The sequence below is a fragment of the Nerophis ophidion genome, linkage group LG05 (genome assembly GCF_033978795.1).
Source record: "Nerophis ophidion isolate RoL-2023_Sa linkage group LG05, RoL_Noph_v1.0, whole genome shotgun sequence".
Taxonomy (NCBI): Eukaryota; Metazoa; Chordata; class Actinopteri; order Syngnathiformes; family Syngnathidae; genus Nerophis; species Nerophis ophidion.
In genome coordinates this window covers 77,074,562-77,093,704 of record NC_084615.1, presented here as the reverse complement: position 1 = coordinate 77,093,704, position 19,143 = coordinate 77,074,562, and the positions used below count along the sequence as shown (strand labels likewise).

The window sequence follows — 19,143 nt, the reverse complement described above, 5'->3', positions numbered from 1 at the left end:
GAGAGACTAGTCCATAGTGGGGCCAGCAGGAGATCATCTTGGGTGGAGACAAATAAGCAACGCAGAGACGTCTCTAACTTATGCACAGATGAGTGGTTCACCCCGGGTCCCGACTTTGAACAGCTAGCGCCTCATCTGTGGTCATCTAATAACTTCTCCACGCAGGAGAGGGGGGCAGACCAGAAAAGAGACGGCAGATCAACTGGTCTAAAAGTGGGGTCTATTTAAAGGCTAGCGTATACAAATGAGTTTTAAGATGGGACTTAAAATGCTTCTACTGAGATAGCATCTGTTACCGGGAGGGCATTCCAGAGTACTGGAGCCCGAATAGAAAATGCTCTATAGCCCGCAGACTGTTATTGGGCTCTGGGAATCACTAATAAGCCGAAGTTCTTAGAACGCAGATTTCTTGCCGGGACATATGGTACAATACAATCGGCAAGATACGATGGAACTAGACCGTTAAGTATTTTATACGTATGTACTAAAACCTTAAAGTCCCATCTTAATTGCACAGGAAGCAGTATAGGCGTCACATGATCAAACTTTCTTGTTATTGTCAGAAGTCTTCATTTCAGTTTTCTGAAATTAATGTTTACAGACCCACTGGTTTAGTATATTTAGCAGAAAAGAGACGGCAGATCAACTGGTCTAAAAGGGGGTTCTATTAAAAGGCTAGCGTATACAAATGAGTTTTAAGATGGGACTTAAATGCTTCTACTGAGGTAGCATCTCGAACTGTTACCACTAGAAAATGCTCGATATTCCGCAGACTGTTTTTGAGCTCTGGGAATCGCTAATAAGCCGGAGTTCCTAGAACGCAGATTTCTTGCCAAGACATATGGTACATTACAATCAGCAAGATACGATGGAACTAGACCGTTAAGTATTTATACGTAGGTACTAAAACCTTAAAGTCGCATCTTAATTGCACAGGAAGCAGTATAGGCGTCACATGATCAAACTTTCTTGTTATTGTCAGAAGTCTTCATTTCAGTTTTCTGAAATGAATGTTTTTAGACCCACTGCTTTAGTATATTTACTATATTTAGCAGAAAAGAGACGGCAGATCAACTGGTCTAAAAGGGGGGTCTATTAAAAGGCTAGCGTATACAAATGAGTTTTAAGATGGGACTTAAATGCTTCTACTGAGGTAGCATCTCTAACTGTTACCACTAGAAAACGCTCGATATCCCGCAAACTTTTTTGGGGCTTTGGGAATCACTAATAAGCCGGAGTTCTTAGAACGCAGATTTCTTGCCAAGACATTTGGTACATTACAATCAGCAAGATACGATGGAACTAGACCGTGTAGTATTTTATACGTAGGTACTAAAACCTTAAAGTCGCATCTTAATTGCACAGGAAGCAGTATAGGCGTCACATGATCAAACTTTCTTGTTATTGTCAGAAGTCTTCATTTCAGTTTTCTGAAATGAATGTTTTTAGAAACACTGGTTTAGTATATTTACTTTATTTAACCGAAAAGAGACGGCAGATCAACTGGTCTAAAAGGGGGTCTATTAAAAGGTTAGCGTATACAAATGAGTTTTAAGATGGGACTTAAATGCTTCTACTGAGGTAGCATCTCTAACTGTTACCACTAGAAAATGCTCGATATTCCGCAGAATGTTTTTGGGCTTTGGGAATCGCTAATAAGCCGGAGTTCTTCGAACGCAGATTTCTTGCCAAGACATATGGTACATTACAATCAGCAAGGTGCGATGGAACTAGACCGTTAAGTATTTTATACGTATGTACTTACACCTTAAAGTTGCATCTTAAGTGCACAGGAAGCAGTATAGGCGTCACATGATCAAACTTTGTTGTTCTTCTCAGAAGTCTTCATTTCAATTTTCTGAAATTAATGTTTACAGACCCACTGCTTTAGTATATTTACTATATTTAGCAGAAAAGAGACGGCAGATCAACTGGTCTAAAAGGGGGTCTATTAAAAGGTTAGCGTATACAAATGAGTTTTAAGATGGGACTTAAATGCTTCTACTGAGGTAGCATCTCTAACTGTTACCACTAGAAAATGCTCGATATTCCGCAGAATGTTTTTGGGCTTTGGGAATCGCTAATAAGCCGGAGTTCTTAGAACGCAGATTTCTTGCCAAGACATATGGTACATTAAAATCAGCAAGGTGCGATGGAACTAGACCGATAAGTATTTTATACGTATGTACTAAAACCTTAAAGTCACATCTTAAGTGCACAGGAAGCAGTATAGGCGTCACATGATCAAACTTTCTTGTTATTGTCAGAAGTCTTCATTTCAGTTTTCTGAAATTAATGTTTACAGACCCACTGGTTTAGTATATTTAGCAGAAAAGAGACGGCAGATCAACTGGTCTAAAAGGGGGGTCTATTAAAAGGCTAGCGTATACAAATGAGTTTTAAGATGGGACTTAAATGCTTCTACTGAGGTAGCATCTCTAACTGTTACCACTACAAAACGCTCGATATCCCGCAGACTGTTTTTGGGCTTTGGGAATCACTAATAAGCCGGAGTTCTTAGAACGCAGATTTCTTGCCAAGACATATGGTACAATACAATCAGCAAGATACGATGGAACTAGATCGTTAAGTATTTTATACGTAGGTACTAAAACCTTAAAGTCGCATCTTAATTGCACAGGAAGCAGTATAGGCGTCACATGATCAAACTTTCTTGTTCTTCTCAGAAGTCTTCATTTCAGTTTTCTGAAATGAATGTTTTTAGACCCACTGCTTTAGTATATTTACTATATTTAGCAGAAAAGAGACGGCAGATCAACTGGTCTAAAAGGGGGGTCTATTAAAAGGCTAGCGTATACAAATGAGTTTTAAGATGGGACTTAAATGCTTCTACTGAGGTAGCATCTCTAACTGTTACCACTACAAAACGCTCGATATCCCGCAGACTGTTTTTGGGCTTTGGGAATCACTAATAAGCCGGAGTCCTTTGAACGCAGATTTCTTGCCGGGACATATGGTACAATACAATCAGCAAGATACGATGGAACTAGACCGTTAAGTATTTTATACGTATGTACTAAAACCTTAAAGTCGCATCTTAATTGCACAGGAAGCAGTATAGGCGTCACATGATCAAACTTTCTTGTTATTGTCAGAAGTCTTCATTTCAGTTTTCTGAAATGAATGTTTTTAGAAACACTGGTTTAGTATATTTACTTTATTTAACCGAAAAGAGACGGCAGATCAACTGGTCTAAAAGGGGGTCTATTAAAAGGTTAGCGTATACAAATGAGTTTTAAGATGGGACTTAAATGCTTCTACTGAGGTAGCATCTCTAACTGTTACCACTAGAAAATGCTCGATATTCCGCAGAATGTTTTTGGGCTTTGGGAATCGCTAATAAGCCGGAGTTCTTCGAACGCAGATTTCTTGCCAAGACATATGGTACAATACAATCGGCAAGGTGCGATGGAACTAGACCGTTAAGTATTTTATACGTATGTACTTACACCTTAAAGTTGCATCTTAAGTGCACAGGAAGCAGTATAGGCGTCACATGATCAAACTTTGTTGTTCTTCTCAGAAGTCTTCATTTCAATTTTCTGAAATTAATGTTTACAGACCCACTGCTTTAGTATATTTACTATATTTAGCAGAAAAGAGACGGCAGATCAACTGGTCTAAAAGGGGGTCTATTAAAAGGTTAGCGTATACAAATGAGTTTTAAGATGGGACTTAAATGCTTCTACTGAGGTAGCATCTCTAACTGTTACCACTAGAAAATGCTCGATATTCCGCAGAATGTTTTTGGGCTCTGGGAATCGCTAATAAGCCGGAGTTCTTAGAACGCAGATTTCTTGCCAAGACATATGGTACATTACAATCAGCAAGATACGATGGAACTAGACCGTTAAGTATTTTATACGTAGGTACTAAAACCTTAAAGTCGCATCTTAAGTGCACAGGAAGCAGTATAGGCGTCACATGATCAAACTTTCTTGTTATTGTCAGAAGTCTTCATTTCAGTTTTCTGAAATGAATGTTTACAGACCCACTGGTTTAGTATATTTAGCAGAAAAGAGACGGCAGATCAACTGGTCTAAAAGGGGGGTCGATTAAAAGGCTGGCGTATACAAATGAGTTTTAAGATGGGACTTAAATGCTTCTACTGAGGTAGCATCTCGAACTGTTACCACTAGAAAATGCTCAATATTCCGCAGACTGTTTTTGGGCTCTAGTTTTCTGAAATTAATGTTTTTAGACCCACTGCTTTAGTATATTTACTATATTTAATGTGGTCTTTTTAAGACAAACCCACGCTATGAGACCTGACCTTCTGTTTGCCGAAGATTGAAGTAACCTCACGCAGTTAAGTGTGGTCATGTGATTGCTCCTAAACTGCCGTCACATTTTCCGAGCAGAGATGGAAATGGAGCTTCACGACTTGCTGCAAGAGTTCCAGGATGTGGTGGAGGAACTGCAGGCCCCCCCGAAACGAAGCCTGCATGCGTACCAGCACGTGCTGACGGGGGCCAAGAGTCGCGTTGTGCTGGGAGATGACAGCGGGGTCGAGGACTCGGATTACAGTAAGCTATATTTCGAATAAAGACTCAGATGACGTTTATTAGTGGTATGTGGCTCCTCCAGGCGTTCAATTTCCTAATTTGCATTAAATTACACGTACCAGAGGACAACATCCTTCTATGTATCTTGAATAAAAGTGACATTTCAAAGCACTTTTGACCTCTGATGTTTCGCAAAGGAGGCTGCGCCTTAAAAAAAATCCAAAGCCTGAGATTCGCTGGAAACATTTGCATTCATTTTTTTTTTTTTTTTTTGCCCGCAGCTTTTTAGAGTTTGAGTTGAGTTGTTGATCATTTGCATGTCCTTTTACACTTCCCGGCCAAATATGAGGTCATATCAGCATAACCTAATGAGATGCAATGCTGTGCTGTATGAAAAATATAACCTAATTATAGATAGTACTGGCAGAGAAAACCCCCTCAGCCCTGCAGTAAAATGCAATATGATTAAATCCAATTAAATTAAATCAAATTAAATGAAAAAGATTGTAGACATAACTTAGTAAATTATGCTTATTAAATAATTTAACACTACAACTCAATTTCTAAGTGTTGAGTCTCAATTTTTGGGTTTTTTTTTTGTAAAGAAAGGAACTCTTTACTTATTTTCTTTACTGCACACACACACCTACATGTAAACAACTACAAGTACAAACCCCGTTTCCATATGAGTTGGGAAATTGCGTTCGATGTAAATATAAACAGAATACAATGATTTGCAAATCCTTTTCAACCCATATTCAATTGAATTCAATTTGCATCAGTCCATCTTAGATGATCTCGGGCCCAGAGAAGCCGGCGCCGTTTCCGGATGTTGTTGATAAATGGCTTTCGCTTTGCATAGTAGAGCTTTAACTTGCACTTACAGATCTCCCGTCCAAAGGCAAAACCCAGTAACTCCATTTTGGTCAAAACTGAGCTGATAATAATTTTGGAGTTCCTAGGTGATATCCTTTACATTAGTGTATGCGATATTGTAATTTTGTTCCGTAAGTAAGCTGTTACGCGCATGGCAGGACCTAGCAACTACCACATAACCGCGTAGATACAACAGAAAAACCTAGTATCTCAAGGGACCAATCGGAGCTTCTTTGTCAGTCGCCTTATTGTCTTTAATGAGACATTTGCACGAATGGGGGCCGACGGTCAACCTGATGATGTGATATTATGGCAGGAGGGGAAATTTGGAAGATTGGCCCAGGACGTTGCAAGCACCTTCATTAAATGTATTGTTCTTGATTCTTCCCCTTGCATACTCTTTTGGGCAGATAACTGTGGAGGTCAAAATAAAAACTGGACTCTTGCCCAATGTGCAAACGCAGAATGGGGCCCACCCGAGATTGTGATAAAATATCTGGAGGAAGGGCACACGTTCAAGAGAGCAGATTCAATCCATGGCTCGATCGGCAAGAAAATGAAAGCTCAAGAAAACATCTATACGTTTGATGACTTTGTAGATCTTTGTAAGACAGTATCAAGATAGATTGGTTTCCCTCTGTTTTCTCAAAATCAGCTAGAAGTGAGTTACTGGGTTTTGCCTTTGGACGGGAGAGATGTAGCGACAAACTGTATTTAGTGACAGTGGTTTTCTGAAGTGTTCCTGAGCCTATGTGGTGATATCCTTTAGAGATCGATATCGGTTTTTGATACAGTGCCGTCTGGGGGATCGAAGGTCACGGTCATTCAATGTTGGTTTCCGGCCATGCCGCTTACGTGGAGTGATTTCTCCAGATTCTCTGAACCTTTTGATGATATTATGGACCGTAGATGTTGAAATCCCTAACTTTCTTGCAATTGCACTTTGAGAAACGTTGTTCTTAAACTGTTTGACTATTTGCTCACGCAGTCGTGGACAAAGGGGTGTACCTCGCCCCGTCCTTTCTTGTGAAAGACTGAGCATTTTTTGGGAATCTTTGGGCGGCGTTTCTGGGTGTTGTTGATGAATGGGTTTTGCTTTGCATAGTAGAGTTTTAACTTGCACTTACAGATGTAGCGACCAACTGTAGTTACTGACAGTGGTTTTATGAAGTGTTCCTGAGCCCATGTGGTGATATCCTTTACACACTGATGTCACTTTTTGATGCAGTACCACCTGAGGGTTCAAAGGTCTGTAATATCATCGCTGACGTGTAGTGATACCTCCAGATTCTCTGAACCTTTTGATAATTTTACGGACCGTAGATGGTAAAATCCCTAAATTTCTTCCAATAGCTCGTTGAGAAATGTTGTTCTAAAACTGTTCGACAATTTTCTTACAAATTGGTGACCCTCACCCCATCCTTGTTTGTGAATTACTTAGCATTTCATGGTAGCTGCTTTTATACCCAATCATGTCACCCACCTGTTCCCAATTAGCCTGCACACCTGTGGGATGTTCCAAATAAGTGTTTGATGTGCATTCCTCAACTTTATCAGTATTTATTGCCACCTTTAAATGATAAATGGGTTGTACTTGTATAGCGCTTTTTTACCTTCAAGGTACTCAAAGCGCTTTGACACTACTTCCACATTTACCCATTCACACACACATTCACACACTGATGGAGGGAGCTGCCATGCAAGGCGCCAACCAGCACCCATCAGGAGCAAGGGTGAAGTGTCTTGCTCAGGACACAACGGACGTGACAAGGTTGGAACTAGGTGGGATTTGAACCAGGGACCCTTGGGTTGCGCACGGCAACTCTCCCACTGCGCCACGCCGTCCCTTTCCCAACTTCTTTATCACATGTACCTGGCATCAAATTCTAAAGTTAATGATTATTTGCAAAAAAAAAAAGTTTATTAGTTTGAACATCAAATATGTTGTCTTTGTAGCATATTCAACTGAATATGGGTTGAAAAGAATTTTCAAATCATTGTATTCTGTTTATATTTACATCTAACACAATTTCCTAACTCATATGGAAACGGGGTTTGTAAATCAGTCATCTATGGAATAATTTGCCCTGGCTATAATCGCCAAATGAAGTTATTTTTCCTATTTCTTTTTCGGACAAGTTAGAATGTGATATTGACAACTTGTTCAACCATCATTCTGTCGTTATTTTCTTTTGTTAATAGTTTTGTTGTTGTTGTTGTTATTGATTTTTTCTTCTTTTTTTATTTCGTCCAAAATAAATATTTACAATACAATACAAAAATAAAAAAAATGCAAATGCATTCTTTGAAAAGAAATACCGAAGAGAACTTATTTGAACCAACCCCTTAATCTGCCTTGTCAATATTTTATTACTCACAGAGAGACACATCGCGTAATACTGGAATTCACAAACTATTAGAGTTGCTTCCTAACAAAGCATATGGATTAAAATAAATTAAGGAAAATTACGACGTTTCGGAAATACAAGTGTTCTGTTCAGTAATTTTTATGGTTTAGGTTGCAAGCAAACTTTGGGTGACAAGATTCTCCAATCCGAGTTGCATAGCGAATATTTTTGTGAACCAAGTGAGAGCCAACAAAAACCTCCAATGTCTCACTCACTAGCATTATCTAATACTTAGACCAGGGGTGCCCACACTTTTTCTGCAGGCGAGCTACTTTTCAATTGACCAAGTCGAGGAGATCTACCTCATTCCTATTTATAATTTATATTTATTTATTTATGAAAGAGACATTTTTGTAAACAAGTTAAATGTGTTTAATGATAATACAAGCATGTGTAACACATATAGATGTCTTTCTTTCACAAAGACAAGAATATAAGTTGGTGTATTACCTGATTCTGATGACTTGCATTGATTGGAATCAGACAGTAATGATGATAACGCCCACATTTTCAAATGGAGGAGAAAAAAAGTTGTCCTTTCTGTACAATACCACATGAAAGTGGTTGGTTTTTGGCATCTAATTCATCCAGCTTCCATACACTTTACAAGAAAAACATTGGCGGCAAATTCCGTAGCTTGCTTGATTGACATTCACGGCACCCGAGGGTCTTGTGAGATGACGCTGGCTGCTGCCAGTTCATTATTATGAAAAAATGACAGAGAGGAAGGCGAGAAACACTTTTTATTTCAACAGACTTTCGCGCCGTCCCTTCCGTCAAAACTCTAAAGGCCGACTGCACATTTCCTATCTTCACAATAAAAGCCCTGCTTCATGCTGCCTGCGCTAACAAAATAAGAGTCTCGGAAAGCTGGCGTGCACAAGTGATGTGCACGCCAGCTTTCTGAGGGATCGCTTGTGCACGCCAGTTTTCTGAGACTCTGTATTTAGTTAGCGCAGGCAGCATGAAGCAGGGCTTTTATTGTGAAGATAGGAAATTTGCAGTCGGCCTTTAGAGTTTTGACGGAAGGTACGGCGCGAGAGTCTGTTGAAATAAAAAGTGTTTCTCGCCTTCCTCTCGGTCATATTTTCATAATAATGATCTTGCAGCAGCCAGCGTCATCTCACAAGACCCTCCGGTACCGTGAATGTCATTTAAGTGACGTCTTGGTGAAGATTGATGATCACTCATTTTTAGGTCTATTTTTTTTAAAAGCCTGGCTGGAGATGGACTGACACACCCCCCGCGGTCGACTGGTAGCTCGCGATCGACGTAATGGGCACCCCTGACTTAGACAATAGACAAAATAGTTTTCCAAACATGGGAAAGAAGAAAGTTACTGTAAGAAAGAAGCGTGCTGAGAAGTGTATGTATTCATTGAATTAAAATAAACATAAAATGAGTAATTACAAGCAAAGAATGCAATGTTTTCCAAGTAAAATGCTGTCCATTATTATTATTATATTACCAAATAAAAACACGGTCCTTGTTTATAGTACTTTCTATTATATTGTTTTTGTTAAAATATTCGTTATCGAGAAGTAATGTTTTCTCATTAAAAAGTAGGGCTGGGTATTGTTCACATCAGTACTTGACATTGGTGCTAAAAAAAAGTGCCTAAACCTGTGCTAAAAAACCCTGAAAATCAAGCAAATTTTTGTAAAAAAAAAAACAAAACAAAAAAAACGTAACACTTATATTTTGTGACATACAAGTTGAAAAGACCAGTAATTAAAATCTTAGCATAAACATTTTCCTTAGAACTGTTCCTCTTTAAATTATGCCGTAGTTTTTTTGGTGTTTTCGGAATAACCTGCATGCCAACAATAAAATAGCTGCAGGTATGTAATATTCAGAAATATTTCATTGCCTTTTCCTGAGTCGATATTGTAAATTGCCCAGATATCAGCAAAACAACAATTATCTGAATACACTGGCTTCCGTGTAAAATGTTCAATACCAGCAGTCCTGCAGCATGTTTACTTGCACAAAGTGAGGCCGTTAACTTATAAATGTCCTCTAAAGTTGGTATTTACTTGTAAGTCATTTACAAAAGGTAAACATGGTGGGTTACAAGAAGCTAGCGGCTACACAACAGCTGAATGCAAAATACCATACAAGCCTGACATACACACATTATATGTGTCTAAGTGAACAATATTGCAGTCTAAAACATGACATGTGTCCATATAAACAAGTGTTAAATAATTATAAATGCATATTACTTAAGCAGACAAAATCTCCAAGTTAGAAGTGCAGTATAAAGTATCTACTATCAAGTGTGTTCAAATCTGTTAACTTCCTGTATCATGATCTTAACTTCATGATTTATTGTGACCACTAAATGTTGCTAAAAAACAAAAAACACTCCACTTCAGTTTAAAGACAGCATGAGTCCATTCCAGACAGTTAATAATATAAACCCCGTCTCCATATGAGTTGGGAAATTGTGTTAGATGTAAATATAAACAGAATACAAGGATTTGCAAATCCTTTTCAACCCATATTCAGTTGAATATGCTACAAAGACAACATATTTGATGTTCAAACTCATAAACTTTATTTTTTTTTTTGCAAATAATCATTATCTTTAGAATTTGATGCCAGCAACACGTGACAAAGAAGTTGGGAAAGGTGGCAATAAATACTGATAAAGTTGAGGAATGCTCATCAAACACTTATTGGGAACATCCCACTTGGTGCAGGCTAATTGGGAACAGGTGGGTGCCATGATTGGGTATAAAAACAGCTTCCCAATAAATGCTCAGTCTTAAGAAAGGATGGGGCGAGGTACACCCCTTTGTCCACAACTGCGTGAGCAAATATTCAAACAGTTTAAGAACAACGTTTTTCAAAGTGTAATTTCAAGAAATTTAGGGATTTCAACATCTACGCTCCATAATATCATCAAAAGGTTCAGAGAATCTGGAGAAATCACTCCACGTAAGCGGCATGGCCAGAAACCAACATTGAATGACCGTGACCTTCGATCATTGTATCAAAAAGTGACATCAATCTCTAAAGGATATCACCACATGGGCTCAAGAATACTTCAGACAACCACTGTCATTAAATACAATTCGTTGCTACATCTGTAAGTGCAAGTTAAAGCTCTACTATGCAAAGCGAAAGCCATTTACCAACAACATCCAGAAACGCTGCCGGCTTCTCTGGGCCCGAAATTATCTAAGAAAGACTGATGCAAAGTGGAAAAGTGTTCTGTGGTCTGACGAGTCCACATTTCAAATTGTTTTTGGAAATATTCAACATCGTGTCATCCGAACCAAAGGGGAAGCGAACCATCCAGACTGTTATTGACGCAAAGTCAAAAAGCCAGCATCTGTGATGGTATGAGGGTTCATTAGTGCCCAAGGCATGGGTAACTTACACATCTGTGAAGGCACCATTAATGCTGAATGGTCCATACAGGTTTTAGAGCAACATATGTTGTCATCCAAGCAACGTCATCATGGACGCCCCTGCTTATTTTAGCAAGACAATGCCCAGCTACGTGTCACAACAGCGTGGCTTCGTAGTAAAAGAGTGCGGGTACTTTCCTGGCCTGCCTGCAGTCCAGACCTGTCTCCCATCGAAAATGTGTGGCGCATAATGAAGCGTAAAATACGACAGCGGAGACCCTGGACTGTTGAAGGACTGAAGCTCTACATAAAACAAGAATGGGAAAGAATTCCACTTTCAAAGCTTCAACAATTAGTTTCCTCAGTTCCCAAACGTTTATTGAGTGTTGTTAAAAGAAAAGGTGATGTAACACACTGGTGAACATGCCCTTTCCCAACTACTTTGGCACGTGTTGCAGCCATGAAATTCTAATTTAATTATTATTTGCCAAAATAAAAAATAAAGTTTATGAGTTTGAACATCAAATATCTTGTCTTTGTAGTGCATTCAACTGAATATGGGTTGAAAAGGATTTCCAAATCACTGTATTCTGTTTATATTTACATCTAACACAATTTCCCAACTCATATGGAAACGGGGTCTGTATATATATATATATATATATATATATATATATATATATATATATATATATATATATATATATATATATATATATATATATATATATATATATACATATGAGGTGGCGACTTGTCCAGGGTGTACCCCGCCTTCCGCCCGATTGTAGCTGAGATAGGCGCCAGCGCCCCCCGCGACCCCGAAAGGGAATAAGCGGTAGAAAATGGATGGATGGATGGATATATATATATATATATATATATATATATATATATATACATATATATATATGTAAACACGGTAGTGGTATAGCTTGGTTGGTTGAGCGACCGTGCCAGCAACTTGAGGGTTGCAGGTTCGATCCCCGCTTCCGCCATCCTAGTCACTGCCGTTGTGTCCTTGGGCAAGACACTTTACCCACCTGCTCCCAGTGCCACCCACACTGGTTTATATGTAAAAATTAGATATTGAGTTTCACTATGTAAAGCGCTTTGAGTCACTAGAGAAAAAACGCTATATAAATATAATTCACTTCACTCCATATATGTGTATGTATATAAGTACAGTACATACATACATACATATATACTTACATATATTGTAAGTATATATGTATTTATACACAATGTTAAAAAAAATCATTACATTTTCAGTGTTTTGATATGCTTTGTTTTGTTTTGGTTGTCATCAGATTGTGCAGGTGTGCCTCAAACGTGTCTGCTGAGTGTTGTCTTCTAATTATTCTCCCCTCCAGGTAGCGAAGCATCTTTGGGAAACAGTTTGAATGCCAGTGAGGAGGAGCTCCACACAGCAGGCCTAACGCTGCGACCAAAAGGTACCGTGGTGCATATCTTCATGTAGATGCGGCGGTCGTCCTTCTGTCTGTGATCGTTATCACGTTCGCCTCCCGTCGCCGTCTCAGCTGCTCGACGTTGGCTTTTGTTTCGAACACAACAATACCCCTCCTTCCGTGTCGCCGCATGCATGTGTGTGTCTCCTTTTGTGTGGTTCACTTTGCTCCGGTGCAAGCAAATGCAGATGTACTCGCTGCCACGTCTGCACTTTTACATGTCAATAGAAACTAAAGCAAATGGGTGATCAGGAAGGACCTCTGACTGTGAACAAACTTCATCCCTGTGGGAGATTGCATGCTGTCAAGTTTGTGGGTGAACTTTAGCTCAGTTTGTAAAAAAAAAAACTAAGATTATTTTCCTTGTCTAATAGCAGTTGATCTAAAATTCTGTAACTTCTCAGGAGTGGAACCAAAGGAAATACCACAGAAATCTTTCCATTGTGATGTTTTTTTTTCCTCTAATTCCTTTACTCTCTGTCCTCTTTTTGCAGCCAAGCTGGGAGACACGAGGGAGCTGGAGAACTTTATTGATGTGTTGGACCGGGAACTTGCTGGTGCGTAGTTAAGGAAATTAGAACTTCCATCAATCTTTTTTTTTTTTTTCTTTACTGACACACTTCCGCCACATTGCTTCCGCTTGTACTTCACCGAGCACATCCTGTGTATCGACACCATTTTCCGGCCTTTTAGTGATAACACTATAGTGCAACCTCGAGAGTCAAAGTTCCATGACATTGGTTGACTTTAAAGGAAACTGCATTTCTTAGAATTTATTTTACCAATCATTCCCAAATCTTATGTAAGACAAAAACACTCATTTTTTAAACGCACTTTCTAACTAGTAACTAAATGCGAGAAAAAGTCCACTTAAAATGGAGCCTATGCAAGACATTATTTTGCGGCCCCCACCTTAAAATGAAAGTTTAATGTTATTTTCGGCCCGAGATTTTTATATAAATGGCACTTGACAGCGTTGTGTGCGGAGCTGAAGTAATCTGCCAATCACGGTGTGGTATGTGGCTCTCGAGGGCCGAACATTGACGTCAATTGCGTGATGCAAGCAGAGAAACGTCTTGCCGCTGTTCCACTAGTGAATTATATTTATATAGCGCTTTTTCCTCTAGTGACTCAAAGCGCTTTACATAACTAAATTTTACAATTAAACCAGTGTGGGTGGCACTGGGAGCAGGTGGGTAAAGTGTTTTGCCCAAGGACACAATGGCAGTGACTAGGATGGCGGAAGCGGGGATCGAACCTGCAACCCTCAAGTTGCTGGCACGGCCGCTCTACCAACCGAGCTATACCACGGACCAGAATGGATTTTTCAACGTTCTGGGTTGCCTACCCCTGCGTTAGTGGAAAAGCGGCAAATGAGTGAAAGCGACAGAAACGTTGCCATGGAGACACGGGTTTTCTTACGTGCCTGGCTGCGGTCACACCGCGACACCTCTCTGTCAATAATAACGGTCCCCGATAACCTGGACCAATTCAAATCGTTATTTTATTATTTTTTTTAATTGTTTAATTTACGTTGCCTCACACATTGTTGCTGACTGGAGAAATCACATTTATATTGTTATTACTTATGACAGATTTATTTACTTAATTCTCATTTTGTTCATTTATATTTGGATTTTATTTTGTGTTGAAAATAAAACTAAACACATTTGAGTTTGAGACCCCTGCTTTAGTCTGACGATAAAATGCTCAAGGGGAATATTATTACAATTTGTTGTTGGCTTGTTGTATTTTTTGAAATTTTTTTCCAAAATTTTACCGGTCCCGGAATATTCCTAAGAAAAGCTTTAAAGTGCCTTTTTTTTTCCGCTCTCTGCCAAGACTGTTCATTTTCTTGTGACGTCACACAGTGCTGCCAAAGTAAACAAACAATGGCGAATACCACAGCGAGATATTGCGACATTAGCTCGGATTTCAGCGGCTTAAGCGATTTAACAGATTACGCATGTATTGAAACAGATGGTTGGAGTATGAAAGTATTGAAGAAGAAACTGAAGCTATTGAGCGAATAGCTATGACGCTATTCATAGCCATAGCATTACTGAATAGCTGCGTTAGCATCGCCGGTAAAATGTGCGGACCAAACGATCAGGACTTTCGCATCTTTTGACACTGGAGCAACTTAAATCAGTCGATTGGTAAGTGTTTGTTTCGCATTAAATGTGGGTGGAAGGAAACGTAATATAGTTGCAAATGCATCTGCAGGTTATCCATACATCTCTGTGCCATGTCTGCTTTAGCACCGCCGGCAAATAGCATGTTAGCATCGGTTAGCGTAGCATGTTAGCATCGATTAGCTGGCAGTCAACATCAACAAAACTCACCTTTGTGATTTCGTTGACTATCGTTGCAAATGCATCTGCAGGTTATCCATACATCTCTGTGCCATGTCTGCTTTAGCACCGCCGGTCAAATGTGGAGACACTCTGGCACATTCAATGGGGGTCTGGCGGCAGACACTTTTGCATCTTCGGGCCAGTGGTGCAACTTGAATCCCTCCCTGTTAGTGTTGTTACACCCTCCGACAACACACTCACGAGGCATGATGTCTCCAAGGTTCCAAAAAATAGTCAAAAAAATGGAAAATAACAGAGCTGAGACCCGGTGTTTGTAATGTGTTGAAAAGGAAAATGGCGGCTGTGTTACCTCGATGACGTCACATTCTGACGTCATCCCCTCCAGAGCGATAAACAGAAAGGCGTTTAATTCGCCAAAATTCACCCATTTAGAGTTCGGAAATCGGTCAAAAAAATACATGGTCTTTTTTTCTGCAACATCAAGGTATATATTGACGCTTACATAGGTTTGGTGATAATGTTCCCCTTTAAAGGGGAACATTATCACAATTTCAAAAGGGTTAAAAACAATAAAAATCAGTTCCCAGTGGCTTGTTGTATTTTTTGATGTTTTTTTCAAAATTTTACCGGTCTCGGAATATCCCTAAATAAAGCTTTAAAGTGCCTTATTTTCGCTCTCTGTGAAGACACTGGCCATTTCCCTGTGACGTCACACAGTGCTGCCAATGTAAACAAACAATGGGAATACCACAGCAAGATATAGCGACATTAGCTCGGATTCAAACTCGGATTTCAGCGACTTAAGCTATTCATCAGATTACGCATGTATTGTAACAGATGGTTGGATTCTGAAAATATTGAAGAAGAATCTGAAGCTATTCAGCGAATAGCTATGACGCTATTCATAGCCATAGCATGGCCGAATAGCTGCGTTAGCATCGCCGGTAAAATGTGCGGACCAAACGATCAGGACTTTCGCATCTTTTGACACTGGAGCAACTTAAATCCGTCAATTGGTAAGTGTTTTTTTCGCATTAAATGTGGGTGGAAGGAAACGTAATATAGTTGCAAATGCATCTACAGGTTATCCATACATCTCTGTACCATGTCTGCTTTAGCACCGCCGGTAAATAGCATGTTAGCATCGATTAGCTGGCAGTCAACATCAACAAAACTCACCTTTGTGATTTCGTTGGCTTTATCGTTGCAAATGCATCTGCAGGTTATCCATACATCTCTGTGCCATGTCTGTCTTAGCATCGCCGGTCAAATGTGGAGACACTACGGCACATTCAATGGGGGTCTGGTGGCAGACACTTTGGCATCTTGGGGCCAGTGGTGCAACTTGAATCCCTCCCTGTTAGTGTTGTTACACCCTCCGACAACACACCCACGAGGCATGATGTCTCCAAGGTTCCAAAAAATAGTCGAAAAAACGGAAAATAACAGAGCTGAGACCCGGTGCTTGTAATGTGAAAATGAAAATGGCGGGTGTGTTACCTCGGTGACGTCAGAACGCTACAAGACCGATAAACAGAAAGGCGTTTAATTCGCCAAAATTAACCCATTTAGAGTTCGGAAATCGGTTAAAAAAATACATGGTCTTTTTTCTGCAACATCAAGGTATATATTGACGCTTGCATAGGTCTGGTGATAATGTTCCCCTTTAAAGAACAAACTTGCAATAAGATACGTATGTTTAATGTACTTTAGATTAAAATAAAGCCAATAGTGCGACTCTTGCGACTGTGTTGGATCCATTATGGATTGAACTTTCACAGTATCATGTTAGACCCGCTCGACATCCATTGCTTTCCTCCTCTCCAAGGTTCTCATAGTCATCATTGTCACCGACGTCCCACTGGGTGTGAATTTTCCTTGCCCTTATGTGGGCCTACCGAGGATGTCGTAGTGGTTTGTGCAGCCCTTTGAGACACTAGTGATTTAGGGCTATATAAGTAAACATTGATTGAGTGCAATTTTTTGTGCTCCCCTATTATTTAGAAAAGCATAGAAAATTAACAAAATAATTTTGGTACCGGTACCAAGATATTGGTGTCGGTAGAACACTACAGTATAGTTGACTGTGGTTGTGCATCACATTGCTAAACCAGGACACGCACACTATCATCACAAAGAAATGGAACATTACAAATCAATCCAAAAAAAATTTCCGTTTTACTTCAAAAGGCTGACGTCTTCCTCCTCTCACATTTGCATGTGATCTAATTTGCCCGTCGCCACAACCGCCTCCTGAGCTTTCGTATTTTCATCTCCTCTCTTGCAGAGATGTAAAAAGCCCCGTCGTGGGGGGAAGAAAACAGGCCGGAGGAGAGGCGGCCGGACCGAGTGCCGCCGAGCAGACGGACGGATCTCCACCAGAGCACATTGGAGGGAGAGCTTCAGGCGTAAAGGTTTAGATCAGCCTCAAACGGGGCTTTTCATTTCTATTAGAAAAGGCCCGAGACACCCCCCCCCCCCCCCCATTGATGATGATGCGGCGTCCTTGTCCACGAGAAAGAGGAGCCTGCAGCATCATCTTCAAGATGTCTGACATATTCCCAAATCTAGATAAAACCTCCATCTGTCTGAGAGAAGGAGGCCTCCAGTGCTCAGAATCTGTTTATGCCTCATTTCAAATTCCCTTAAGTACTAAACCAGGAAATAGCATCAATTCCTTCGGCATGCTTTTTATTTTTTTTATTTTAAAGAGGCTTTGTGTAGCACAACTCTGCAGCACTTTACTTTAACTCCAAGTCCCTGCTGTGTAATATCAAAAAGTCATTTATGTCTTCACTGTGCAATTCTTGTGGGGTTTTTTTTTTTGCCCCAACCAAATGTCATGCAGGTGAATGCATGTGTTGTATAAATAAAGCTCCAGTTGATAAAGGTTGGCTTTTTCCTGCCCTTTAAGTTGATATAAAAACACATTGGAAGCAGTTTCTAATATAGAGAGTGTGACATTTGCCGGACACTTGATTGTTGAACGCCAACACAGGTCTTTTATTTGAAATATATATATATATTTATCGTATATTTCGGACTATAAGTCGCAGTTTTTTTCATAGTTTGGCCGGGGGTGCGACTTATACTCCGGAGCGACTTATGTGTGAAATTATTAACACATTACCGTAAAACAGGGGTCACCAACCTTTTTGAAACCAAGAGCTACTTCTTGGGTACTGATTAATGCAAAGGGCTACCAGTTTGATACACACTTAAATACATTGCCAGAAATAGCCAATTTTCTCAATTTACCTTTAATAAATAAATCTATATATGTATAAAAAAATGGGTATTTCTGTCTTGTAATTCCGTCGTACATTTTTTTTCCTTTTACGGAAGATTTTTTGTAAAGAATAAATGATGAAAAAAAACACTTAATTGAATGGTTAATAAAAGGAGAAAACACACAAAAAAGGAAAATTCAATTTTGAAACATTTTTTTTTTTTCAATTTCGGCTCTTTAAAAATCAGACTTCCACCGAAAAAAATGAAGACAAAAACTATCTAATTCGAATCTTTTTGAAAAAATTACAAAAATAATTTATGGAACATCCTTTGTAATTTTTCCTCATTAAGATTAATTTTAGAATTTTGATGACATGTTTTGAATAGGTTAAAATCCACTTTGAAATAAGATTTAAATTTGATTTTACAGATTTTCTAGATTTGCCAGAAATATTTTTTTTAAATTTTAATCATAATAAGTTTTTTGTCGAAAAAACAGAAGCTAAAATGAAGAATTAAATTAAAATGTATTTATTATTCTTTACAATAAAAAAAAAAAAAATACTTGAACATTGATTTAAATTGTCAGGAAAGAAGAGGAAGGAATTTAAAAGGTAAAAAGGTATATGTGTTTAAAAATCCTAAAATCATTTTTAAGGTTTTATTTTTTCTCTAAAATTGTCTTTCTGAAAGTTATAAGAAGCAAAGTAAAAAATAAATCAAAATGAATTTATTTAAACAAGTGAAGACCAAGTCTTTAAAATATTTTCTTGGATTTTCAAATTCTATTTGAGTTTTGTCTCTCTTAGAATTAAAAATGTCAAGCAAAGCGAGACCAGCTTGTTAGTAAATAGATACAATTAAAAAATAGAGGCAGCTCACTGGTAAGTGCTGCTATTTGAGCTATTTTTAGAACAGGCCAGCGGTCAACACGTTGGTGACCCCTGCCGTAA

General features: G+C 39.1%; 1 protein-coding gene across 1 annotated transcript in view; it reads left to right on the top strand.

The window, feature by feature from the left end:
- Positions 1-17,848, top strand: part of si:dkey-27i16.2 (regulator of cell cycle RGCC-like) — a 28,182-nt gene extending 10,334 nt beyond the window's left edge. Inside the window, exons 2-5 of the mRNA XM_061901995.1 lie at positions 4,383-4,547; positions 12,546-12,626; positions 13,136-13,198; positions 17,247-17,848. Coding sequence (XP_061757979.1) covers positions 4,383-4,547; positions 12,546-12,626; positions 13,136-13,198; positions 17,247-17,254 — 317 coding nt within the window. The 3' untranslated portion in view covers positions 17,255-17,848. The remainder of the gene's footprint in view (positions 1-4,382; positions 4,548-12,545; positions 12,627-13,135; positions 13,199-17,246) is intronic.
- The last annotated feature ends 1,295 nt before the right edge of the window (positions 17,849-19,143 follow it).